We start from the raw sequence: 12183 nt of genomic DNA on the forward strand, positions 1-12183 counted from the left end.
ATTTTTATGGATAAATGCTCAATTGTATTGATTAATTCAGAAAAAAAAAAAAAACGTTTAGGAAAAAGATGAAAAAAGAATAATTGTGTGCATACAATATATCCTTTTTAATGTATATTTGATTTGGAACTTCTTGACATTAAATTTCTTCGTTCTATAAGCTCAAATGATTTTTTTTTCACATAATCAAAAGTATTGTACGTCTGTTGTATCAGACATAAGCTAAAAATATTGGAATAATGCAAATGGTAGATAAATAAATAATAAATAAATAAAAACACTAGTAGTTTGATGACAGTGTTATTCAAGAATAAAATTAGCAGCTTTTGATATGTAAGTACAATTCTTCCTCCTTAATTTTTGAATTTAAAAAGATATTCAAATGTGTGTTTTTATCTTAAGTTGTCACCCAATCTTTACAACATTTGCATCAATAGCCGTTAAGGTGTTGCTCAAATTTGAACTTCTATCAATGCTTTGGTAAAATTTATAAGTACTACATGGATTGAAACTTGCTTAGAATCCATCATTAATTTGAAATATATATATATATATATATATATAGATAGATAGATAGATATGTTGATGAATATGTATATATATCACAATAGAAACTAAGTAAGGTTGCACCACAGCACCCAACAAGCATTCACACTTGAGTAAACACTTACAGCATTGTTAAAATTTCATTCACACTTATCCTAATGAATGATTTTTACAAAATTGAAACTCTTAGATGTCTTAAACATGGTTGTATGTAATGACATAATGTTAAATTTTGATTATTTGGTTTTAACATACATATGTTACTTGTCGTATCTCATTATGAAATTCTGCATCAATAGTAGTATTTTTCTTTTTCTTCTGAATTGTGTGAGCACTTAAATCTGTTCATTGGTTGTTTGTTTGTTTGTTTTTTCTTAAATTACATGCAATGGTGTTAAAAACACAAGTTTAGCTTAATACGAGAAGATATAGCCATGATAAGGGAGATTTATGAGGATTGACTAAATGGTTTGTAGTTTTGGGTGTTTAGGTTCATCTAGCCAATTATTGATAATGTTGTATAAAATTGAGTTTTAGCAAGTAAATATAGGTAATAAGATAAATTGATCATCTTATTAGACAAGAGGGTTATTTTTACCTCACAATTTTTTTTAGTCTAATTGACTTGTTGAATTGATGGGGGGGGGGGGTAAAATTTAGTAATAATAATAGGAATCTCTAGTGTAATTATTATTTCACAAATATATCATTACTTTATTGTTGTAAAATAATTCCATAATATATCAATTATAAAATCACCAGTGTAATTCCTAATATTATCTTTATTTTAAAATTTAAACCAAAAATATCAATGTTGCAATGCAAATGCTGACTTAATAGAAGTTTTCTAAAAGTGGTATTTTGTGTTGTCTTTCTCTTTACACAAATGAGATTTAGTTTTTTGAGTTATAAGCAAGACTAAGCTTGCTGCTCACTCTAGCATTGCATGGGGCTCATTGCTGATACTTTTTTGTCTTTAATCCAAGAAGGAAAGAGAAATACACATTAAAAAGCACTAGTGTATGAAAAAAAATATAAAAATTCATGCAACTTCTTCAATTTGTTCACATCAACTCAAAGAACCACTGCCTCCTTGGAAGCAACAATAGCTCCCAATTAAATTTTACTAGCACACACTGCCAATAGGTCATGCATGAAAATGATGTAGTAGATCCACAACTGAAATTCAAGTTGTTCATTAAGCACTTGATAATTTCTTGCAAAACAAAACAGTGTTTGTAGTTGCTATGTGTTGCTGTGCATATTTTGCAGCTTGAATTCTAAGTTTTGGAAGTAGCAATTGATTGTACACTATGGCCATTATTTTTGCAGCTCTAGAATGTGTTACACCATCTTCCCTTGCTTTTTGTCAACAGCTAGGGTAGTACATTGTAAAGAAATAATGTGGTTGTGAACTCTTTGCCATGTGTGTTTTGGACTCAAACCACAATTAAAGGCAACTCAATGGACTATCTTCAACCATTTATTATTAGTTGGTGATTTAAGGCTTTTTAAAATAAAATCTAAGTATTAACACTTTTTTATTCTAGAATTAAAAAAAATTAAAACAACAAATTTTGAGCTGATGCAAGTGTTACATAAGTTTGTACAAAGGTCACAAAAATGTTAAAAGAATGGTAAGTAGTTTACATGGATTCGTGGAGTATATCATCATGATATAATTTTTAAGAATGTATAATTAAAGCCACATGTGACATCAATTTTGTTATATTATAGATATACTAACAAATTGAACTATCAAATCAATAGGTTGAGTAAACTTTGTCAAAATTTCAATATGCCCATTCACCCTTAACATGTTGCCACTATAAAAACCACAATTTTACACCATAGCCTACCTCATCTCCACCCACTAATTTATTTATATATATATATATATATATATATAAATATATAAATATATATATTAGAAGAAATTTTTATATATATATATATATATATATATATATATCCATATATTAGAAGAAACTCATTTAGCAAACTAAATTAGTAAGTCACTCTGATCATAAATAAATTAAACAAAACAAAAGGAACACCTGTAATCACAATTTCATGGGTTCTCAAGGACCGTAATGTTTGGTAATGAGTAAAATATTACAACATTATCCAAACTTCATTTACATTTGTTTCAATGAATGATTTTCTACAAAATTGAAATCCTTAGACGTCTTGAATATAGTCTTGTGTGTAATGACATAATGCTGGTTTTTGATAATTTGGTTTTAAAATATACATGCTACTTCTTGTACCCTATAATGAAACTCAACATCAATAGTAATATATTTTTTAGTTTAAAATATTTACTATAAATAGAAAGAATTAAAATTTATTAGAAATTTATATCATATTTATTGAAAATCTAACTTTGATGTATTAATTCTGACAGCATATATAAATGGATTGATTTATACCTCTTTCATACAAATCTTTTTGGAAAGATAAAATAAAATAAAAATTATTATTTGGGTGCTTTAAACCTATTTTAAAACTACTTCCACTAGTTTAATTACATAATAGTCAATAAATATAGGATTAATTCGTAAGAATATAAAACTTCAAAGATGCTGATAATTGTATAATTATTATTTGGAAATTGTAATTAGGATAACCAAAACTTCAAAGAATGAAATGGACTTAAAAATATTGGTTATAAAATTTTGCTAACCATTTTTTATTTGAGAGCATCATGTTTTGTAAAATTGCATTTTTGTAGAATGTTTTTCAAATAGGATTCAATCAAAATATTTTTTCCCACTTATAATTAAAGGATAAAAATAAACATGATGAAAAAAATCTAATAGATAATGCTTTGTGGTGAGGTCAAAAATCACAAGAAAAAAAAAACTATATATACAACTCTTCATCAAATGCTCTACAACTGCTTTCCTTTGTTTCGTCTTTTCCTTCTTCGTCTTTGTTGCTTCCTGCTCTTGGTATTGTAACCTGGATTTCCACTATAACTCTTCCTTTTGTCATCTTTGACATGAAAATTTCAAGGCTTGTTTCTCCTACTAACATGCACCTTTGAGCATCCATCCTTCAAAGTATTCCCATAAATCCATAAACTTATAAAATCGTGAACTAGGTTCAACTCCGCTTTAAGAGCCCCTGAAACCAAGCTTGAGCTTGGAGAAATTGTGCAGCAAAATCCTCAATAAACATAAATTTGGATACTTACAAACACTCAAAGTCCCACGTGCTCAAAGCCACAACGATTCTAAGAAGCAGGTGGACTCTGCCAATTACTTCTGAAGATCGAGGAATGATTTCATGAGCCCTTGAAAACCAAAACTGCACAAACAGTACAAAAATTGGATCTTTAGCCATAAGTTCAAATAGAATCAAGTCTATCATCATAATTAAATATGAATGTAACTAACCCAGGAGAAAATCTACTGTAATTTCTAAGATAAATTTCCAGCATTCGCACATCAAGTGAAAATGAAAATTAATCACAGCTTTCCAATCGTATTGCTTTGTCAGGTTAAATCTAAACACATTACAAAAGCTTCATTCGTACCAGTTGCAAAAAACAGTCACCACTTAAACTCACGTTCTTATCCGACTTGGCATAACCTCCTCCTCAACCTCCCGCAATCTATGTCGTTTGGTGTCATAAATCTTCAAGATGTGCTGCATTTCCACCACCGCACACAATGGGTAAATCAAAACGCATGCTGCTACAAAAATTTAATGAAAAGTAGTAAACCAACTCCAGTAAAAACCATCACGATAAGGTTGAGGAGGCAATGCTTCATCGACCGTGAGGTTTAAAACAGCCTTAATAGCCAATTTGTGTTGTTTGTAGTATTCCATAACAGCCAGCGCAGAAGTCGATGATGAGTATCTATTTAAAACAGTTCGTATGTGCAAGTAAAGGAGAAGGACCTCACTCTCCCAGCAGGAGACATCCTCAAGGACTCCATCGTCAAAGCCATATCTGTGGGACAATCTTCAATTCCAGGCAACCATGCTCCGTATCTACGGATCATTCGAAACATTAAAACACAGTTTATCATCTTTATAATCAGAATAACATTTCAGGGTGATGATCATGTTTGATAGTTTATCTAAAAGATGTCTCCTTGAGGCCACAAGAAATCCCAACGATGAGTCTCAGTTGGCGATTCAACTCTTCCCAAGTCCAGGAAGTCGATGTGGTCCCAATGTCATCAGTATTTAAAACTCCGGCTTAAAAACCTGTGATATTAAGACTTTAAAAGCACAGAACGAGTAACCAAGTCACTGCCACCTCTTCGCTACTTCTAAGAATTTAAGTGAAAAGCAAGACTTACTGTGGAGGAGAAACCATTGGCCCACCAAGGGCAGCGAATGTCATATCAGCAGCAGTGAATCTACGACCACAAATATAGGGCCGACCATCTGCAAGCAGTTCGTCAACCTGCCAATGACCGCAGCACGCACAAGATGCAGTTGTATTCTCTCCACTGCTTTCGTAATACATTCATGGGATGTAGAAGTTACAGAAAGACATAAATTATTAAAACAGGAAACAAACTGAAAAGCCCTCTTCACAATGCGACAGACCTTTGTGTACAACATTCCTTTTCTTGCTTACATTGAGGAGAATGGAAAACCAGACTACCTCTTTGAAAATGGCTTCAACAACTTGTAGGGATCTTTCCTTAGCCCCAGGTTTGTTGCAGTACAAGGCGCCATAGACGATGCGGCGTAAGACTGGCATTAAAATCCAACCAAATACTCGTTCCAACATTGGTGCTCCTTGAGTTAACAAATCATAACTACATTGCTCGAACAGAAGGTAGCAGTACGACCAGCGCCGCACGTGGGGACCCAGTTGCTTGTCAAACCTCCATTCTGTACCTTCCATATATCAGTATAACTTTGAGATTCTCTGTGAGATTGTCTGTGAGATTCTCTGCTGGATCACTAGCCGTCACTAATTCTAAAGAATATTGCCTTACGAAGAAAATATGAATGAAACAAGAATTCAGCAGAAGGGGGCGACACAAAAGTATAACCTACTCTAATAAGTTACAGCAGGATTCTCTATGAAAGTGAGATACAAGGTGACGAATCAGATAACATCAACATATCTACACATGCGTTATCAGAGCAAAATTAAATCAACCTGACATTAACACAAATTCAATCTGGATATCCACAGATTCTACGAATGTTCAACCCAATTGAATTCAACCTCAGATTTAGCAACGGTCTAGACGCATGCGGAGGCTTGCGTAGACTTATATGCCATACCCCAAGCTTGGACAAGTCTCTGCATGTCAGGGTCATCCGGATACAGACGATCTTCTTCGTTGCGTATGTTCTTGTCAGCAAATCGTAGGATGTCGGGTGACTCTTGTAACACAACTCTCTCTGAGCTCCTCCCCATCACCAATTTCGGGCAACTTGTACCTGCTCCCAACCCCCTACCCAGCGAGACCATGGAACAAAAAAGTGCCTAACAAAAAGTCAGATTTTGAAGTCATAATGTTTTATTCAAAGTCACAGAATTCACAATCATAGGGTATATGCAGTATTTTGTAATGTGAGTTTGTATATATATATATATATATATATACATACATATACATGCACACACATTGTTCTCGTTAGAGGACGATTCGATCCGTCTCCAGACTTCACCCATATAGTAATTTGCCCCCCTTCACAAGATTCTTTACTCGGCACAAGTTGAGAGAACCCTAACCTGGTGAACAACATGTGTAACACCACCACATGCTTGGTCTCTACGTAAGACACACCAGCTCTTTCTAACGCCCATCGTGCCTGTACCCTTCCAGAACTTCCCGTACCTCAACGAACACGTCTGCAGTTCAGATTGAATCCTCGATTTCTAGTTTATAATATGCCGAACCATACCTACATTGAGTTCATGATGGTTGCAATGGTTGAATCAAGCGTGACCTAGCATTGAAGGTTTTGTTCAACAGATAAAATGTTAGGGAGTGTACCTTTTCGCAGTAGGGTGAAGCACCTGCAGTGACGAACTATCTACAGTTAGAGCAACCAACTCATTTTGATAACCCATGTCTAATGCCAGTCACCCTCCCAAAGCACATCACAACAGTACATGATGGAACTTATCTTCACGAGTTTCTGGAGTGACCTGTAAAAGATGTATTGTAGAGGACCTCTATTCAATTTCCATCTTTCATCAAACTCTACGTTACAACAAACCATCCATCACCAGCACTCACCATCTGTAATAAGTGTCATGTTGGAAGCCATGCTGCAAAAACATTCCCACCAATGGCCAAAATTGGCAGAGAACCACACCCTGCCAATGTGAGCAGTGGGTCAAGGAGAGTCGCAGAGAGGAGCGACGTAGAGACGGTGGGACATCATTTTAGTAACGCTCCTTGAGATCCCATACTTCTACACCCTTCAACCCCCTCCCATCCCAATTTTTTCGGTCTTCTTTTTATATTGTTATAGACCAACAAGCATTAATTCTCAAACTCCATCAACCGGGCGGCCGAAAATGTTCCAATGACTGCGAATCACAACAAGAACGTATGAAAGATTGATATGACCTTCGAGTAGCTGATTATATGTAGCTGCAGCAAATTCCCGAGATGCACATACTCTCCGTTTGCATTCCAAGACAAATGGGACTGATTACCAAACATGTACTCCACAAAGATGCAACTGGGAATGATGTCCAACAGAGTGGAACATTGAAGTTAGGTCACCATGTTCACATTAACATATTGTGTCCTCAACTTAAAAAATCATCACAGAAATCAGGGTTTGGCAGTTTTGCAAATTTTGCCGTTTATCAACAACTGCACCATGAATTAGATCATGAAAACTTACTGGCTAGGATTCATGCCGGCCATAGATTTTAGGATATGGACTGGCTGCGCAGGCAGTTACTACACATTTCGGAGACGTATTCTCCAACAGAGTGGAAATCATGACTCAACTATTGTAAACGGCTATCTTCCGCAAAGATGGCCCCGCATGTTCAGATTAGTTCCACCATACTCCATAGAATGTTCACTAAAGCTGAAAAGACTCGTCTGCGAATTGATAGCATCTCGAAGCTTGGGGCCTTATCGGATTACTTATTCTCCTCTACAGTATTTCACCGCCAGCACTGCAACCATTTATTTTGTAGTATTCAGAATTCTTCGAAAGAGGAATCTGAGAACATTGGGAGATCCTGCCACTACCCCTCCCGTCGGATCCAGGTCCTGGCAGACGGTCCCAATTGTACTCCGGGGCATGTCATTTCGGGCCCGTAGAACCAGCATGATGGTTACAATTTAAATAGTGCGCCTCATTAGTTAGGCAGCAGACAACCGACATCATCGCTCACAGTGATTAGGATGAAGTGCGGATGGACGGGCGTTAATTTGATAAATTCTAGCTTGCGAACCCACGTCCCCCTCAACTCCAAATCCCTCTCAGCTACCATGGAACTTTGAGGCCGACGACCAAAGAAAATGGCGCTCCTCACCGCTTCTCTGCTGTTATTTTTCTAACGTCTTGCTCCCTTTCAGCGTCCAATTTCTGTTTATCTCTCATGTTTGCGCAGTACGTAATTTTATCTCAGAGAAAGTGTGCACTATAACTGCAGGTGAAGCCGAGGCGAAGCACAATCAACGGACCTCCGATTGTGAGGGAACGATTCTACAAGGAACACTAAGCGAAGAAACGACGTGTATGAAAGAAACCATAAAGTTGATTCAGTCAACAACCCCCCAGGGAAACCTAACTTCTTTGAGTTGCATCCACTATTGAACCACTTAATGCATTCGTGGGCCTAGTGCAGGAGCCATCAATTGCCGGTGCATGATTGTACAATCTGGACATCCATGTGATTGAGGTTTGGTTTTCTCGCGAGCTACTACAGCATTGACACAGTATTGATCCCTCAATGCGAACAAATACAATTTCTAGGTTGCTGCACTCGCCCACTAATTCATGCCACTTTCATCCCACAGTTGTTGAAATTGAGTGCCGTTTCCTGTACTCCTCGATGATATGGCAACGACAAACTTCGCGCAATCCTCTCTCCCCATCTCACACAACTTGAGAAGCTTGAAATCTGCAAATCCTAAGTATAAGTTCACACCATGCACGCCATGCAGCCTGTTTGTTATTATACTTCGATGACAACTCCACGAAACAAATCAATCAATGTACAAAAATTCGTGTCACACTCACGCTGCATTCCGATATCACGATCCTATTTTAGGGGCAGATGTGTGCACTGTGCCACACACTTACAAAAGCTCAATAAAGCAAGAATCATACCCACCCAATGAAACTCGAATCAATAAATCTTTAGACACGATCAAAACTCTGAAAAAAACTTCACAATTTTGCGCCAGGATGATGCAACATGAGTGCGAACCTTGACAGCTACTCGCCCAGAAAAACTAAACCGCAGATGGGCGATGAACATAAAATTCTAAAAAGTGCACATTTTGTAATGTTTTATTTCTAGGGTTTGACTGCAAGTCACTCTCGTTGCAAAAAGAACAAGTTGCCAAGCAAATTGTGTGATGGGGTAGCATACATTGTTGTTACAAGAATATTCTGGATTCTGTGCATTGTTGTCAACTTTATTTTAATTTTATCAAGTTTGTTTGTTTGTTTGTTTCTTGTTTGTGTGCAGGTATGATGTGTGCGTACAACTCACATTATATTGTTAAAAAGTGCCAGTTTTTTTGGGGGGTATTGTTTTGCTTTGAGTGTAACGTGTTGAAGCCATGGCATCTTAAATGTTCATGGGAAGGCGGAAATTAATTGTTGTATGAGATCTGTTCTTTATTGTAGCAGTACAGCAACAAAATTGAAAAATAAAAAAATAAAAAATAAAAATAACATCATGTGTTTGGTTAAACCTGGAGAATACATAATTCCATTGAAGTCTATAGAATGTGGCTTTTGGTATTAAACTTAGATGTTAGGTCTCTTTTTATATTTGTCATTTATTCACACTGAAACAAAGCAAAAATTGGCCAATAATTATAGTGATATTTTGGAACAAATGTACATATGAATAGATGCATGAAAAGGTGGATGATAATTTTGATAGATGGATGTTTATAAATAGACAACATTGTCTTAAATGTGTATTGATTGAAGATATTGCACAATAATGATGTAATTATCTTGGAATATTAAAACTTATTTGATTGAAAATGAATAGTTTGTTATTATTTTGAGACATTATTTATATCATATATTTAAGACATTATTCAATAATATCTGTCATTATCACATTTTATTGGTGACACTAAGAAGCTCTCATCATTACTATATATTATTTTCATTCAAAAATTCAACGACAAAGTCTATGTGAAGGATAATAATTGGCACTTGATTTTTGCATCAAGCCACACTATGTTTGTGACAATACAAGTATAAACACAATAAAAGAATCCAAAAGCACCTCATAAATAAAATTAAAACAATAGATTGTGAAGTTTGAGAACAAAAAAAAATCAAATAAGTCTTATTTTTTTAAAATGATATAATGCAAAACAGATCTTTAAAACACCATCTAAGCCATGGGCCAACGTAATTGATATTTTGTATTATAATAAGAATAGATCTACAATATTTACAAATTTTTCATATTTAAACTATTTAAAAAAACTAAAATATTTAAAATAATGCATATATATATATATATATATATATGCTTACTAGTAGAAACTTGTGCTGTTGGCCAAAAAAAAGGTATAAAAGTTTAATTTGTGATTTCTTAGTCAAAAATTGACCACTCCTAATAAAAATTTTGACCATGAAAAAAAACTATATATATATATATATATATATATATGCATAGTAATAGAATCATTTATGTTTCTACACTAAAATTGAAAAATATAATTTTTATTTACTACAACTTAAATAACTAAGTTAAAAGAACTTTAAGATAAACTACATTTATGGTGGTGTTTTTGTTTTTATAGTTTTTAGGATATAAGATCTTAATCAAATTCAGAAAAGTAGGAATCCTACTATTGAGCACAAAAAAAATATTCTTGTATATTTTTGTGAGTTCTCATAGGTTCTCATATGTTCTTGTGAGTTCCTATGGATTCCTATGTGTTCTTGTAAGTTTCTCAAGTTTCCATGCATTTCTTGAGTTTCCATAGGTTCTTGTGTATTCATTGCATTCTTATTAAATGTAACTAATCAATTTTAAGAAAATTTGGTATTATGGTTGATTGTGCTTATAAAACATGTATTAATAATAATTCAATGTTCAAAATCAGTCTTATCATTAATGTCTTAGAAAACATGTCTTATCATTAATTTATTATTCAAAATCAAGTAGAATTTATTTATTTGGTTTATCACAAATGATCAAGCTTTTTGTTTATAAATTTATTTTATATCATAAATACCCACAATATGCACCTGTTAAGTAAAAAAATTAAATTAATTAATCAAATAAAATGTTTTTTTTTAATTAGGTTCATTTTTTTCATTGTTTTAGATATATGGTACCCAAAAAAACTTTGCATCAAATTTCTACAACTTACAACATCATATGATGAACTAATGCATTTTTTTGCTTATTGTTTTTTCATTTTTAAGATAAATATATTTTTAAAATACAATGATTATAAGATCATCTAAATCACTCTCAAATTCATGCATGGTGCTTGTTTCAAATAAGTTCACTTTGATTTACAACAAAGCCTCTTTCTACCATCTCTTAACTCATTATTGTCAACTTTTTTTACATGAAGGATCTTGGATTTTATCAAAAGGTTCCAATTTTAAAAGTTGCCACTAATTTTTAAAATCCTACTCCTTCCATGTTGTACCATTCTATTGATGAGATAAACAAACTTTAACCTTTGTTAGAAAATTGTTACTATAATTCTTGATTTGCAAATCTTCTATACTTTAAGAGTGGATCTTGTCTTCTTTGTCACTAGGTTTTGACAACAAATCTATTAAATCATGCCACAATTGAAGAATAATATTTTGAATGTGGATGTTCTAGTTAGTCTATTATTATCTATTTATTTTGTATATGTTACTACAATTTCACATCACAATTGTTCATTAGATGCATCTCTAATAGACAAGTTTGTGTTGACAATCTAAGTGGAGGCTAATATATCATGAACTGAGCAAACTTCTCCTAGTAGATAGATGAAATTGTCTAACTTTGTATTGGTATACAATCAACTCATGAAGCATATTGTACTCATTCAAACTGTATTGTGTACACATTATCAAACTCATTAAAATAATCTTCAATCTAAAAACATCTACAATCTATAATTTCTTAGCTTCAATACACATGATGTATCATATACCACAATTTGACAACACCAATGCACCTACAGTAATAAGAAAATAATTCTATTCAAAAACATTTTACTCAACTCATGTTTATCACATTATATAATGTCAATATACAATAAAGTACTTAATCTATGTAGGTTGCTATCACAAAAGGCTTGTCCATTTTCAACATTTTAAAAGTATATTTCTATTTTTTCTTTTGCCTCTATTTTCACTCTTTGATTTTTTTTAAAGTAATACTTTTTCATTCAATAATCGATTTCACAAAGCAATTATGAAGCCATCATATTCTTTTTGAAATGATTCTAAATTAATCAAAAT

At 33.5% G+C, this 12183-nt stretch overlaps 1 protein-coding gene and 1 long non-coding RNA gene across 21 annotated transcripts; one reads left to right on the top strand and one right to left on the bottom strand.

Moving 5' to 3' along the window:
- Nucleotides 1-3196: 3196 nt before the first annotated feature.
- On the bottom strand, nucleotides 3197-8161 carry LOC112273081 (uncharacterized). 20 transcript variants are annotated; one of them, XR_012216135.2, is made up of 11 exons: nucleotides 7393-8161; nucleotides 7110-7224; nucleotides 6774-6805; nucleotides 6528-6550; nucleotides 6263-6342; nucleotides 5809-6013; nucleotides 5174-5412; nucleotides 4863-4969; nucleotides 4456-4548; nucleotides 4121-4200; nucleotides 3197-3858 (listed from the first exon to the last, which is right to left on the bottom strand). XR_012216135.2 is itself a non-coding variant. In XM_073529184.2 (11 exons), exons 3-11 carry the CDS (start codon nucleotides 6802-6804, stop codon nucleotides 3810-3812), a joined length of 870 nt encoding a protein of 289 aa, XP_073385285.1. In that variant the 5' UTR covers nucleotide 6805; nucleotides 7110-7224; nucleotides 7393-8161; the 3' UTR covers nucleotides 3197-3809. The 20 variants fall into 20 exon arrangements, 18 of the variants coding, with proteins under 18 accessions (XP_073385285.1, XP_073385278.1, XP_073385279.1 ...); XR_012216134.2 differs by having other exon boundaries at nucleotides 4088-4200; XM_073529184.2 differs by having other exon boundaries at nucleotides 4461-4548; nucleotides 5809-5981.
- Nucleotides 8005-9843, top strand: LOC149987266 (uncharacterized). The gene is made up of 2 exons (XR_016498909.1): nucleotides 8005-8050; nucleotides 8159-9843. It is a non-coding gene; the product is annotated as an uncharacterized LOC149987266 (long non-coding RNA).
- Nucleotides 9844-12183: the final 2340 nt, after the last annotated feature.

This window comes from Physcomitrium patens, chromosome 20 (assembly GCF_059467195.1).
Source record: "Physcomitrium patens ecotype Gransden chromosome 20, ASM5946719v1, whole genome shotgun sequence".
Taxonomy (NCBI): Eukaryota; Viridiplantae; Streptophyta; class Bryopsida; order Funariales; family Funariaceae; genus Physcomitrium; species Physcomitrium patens.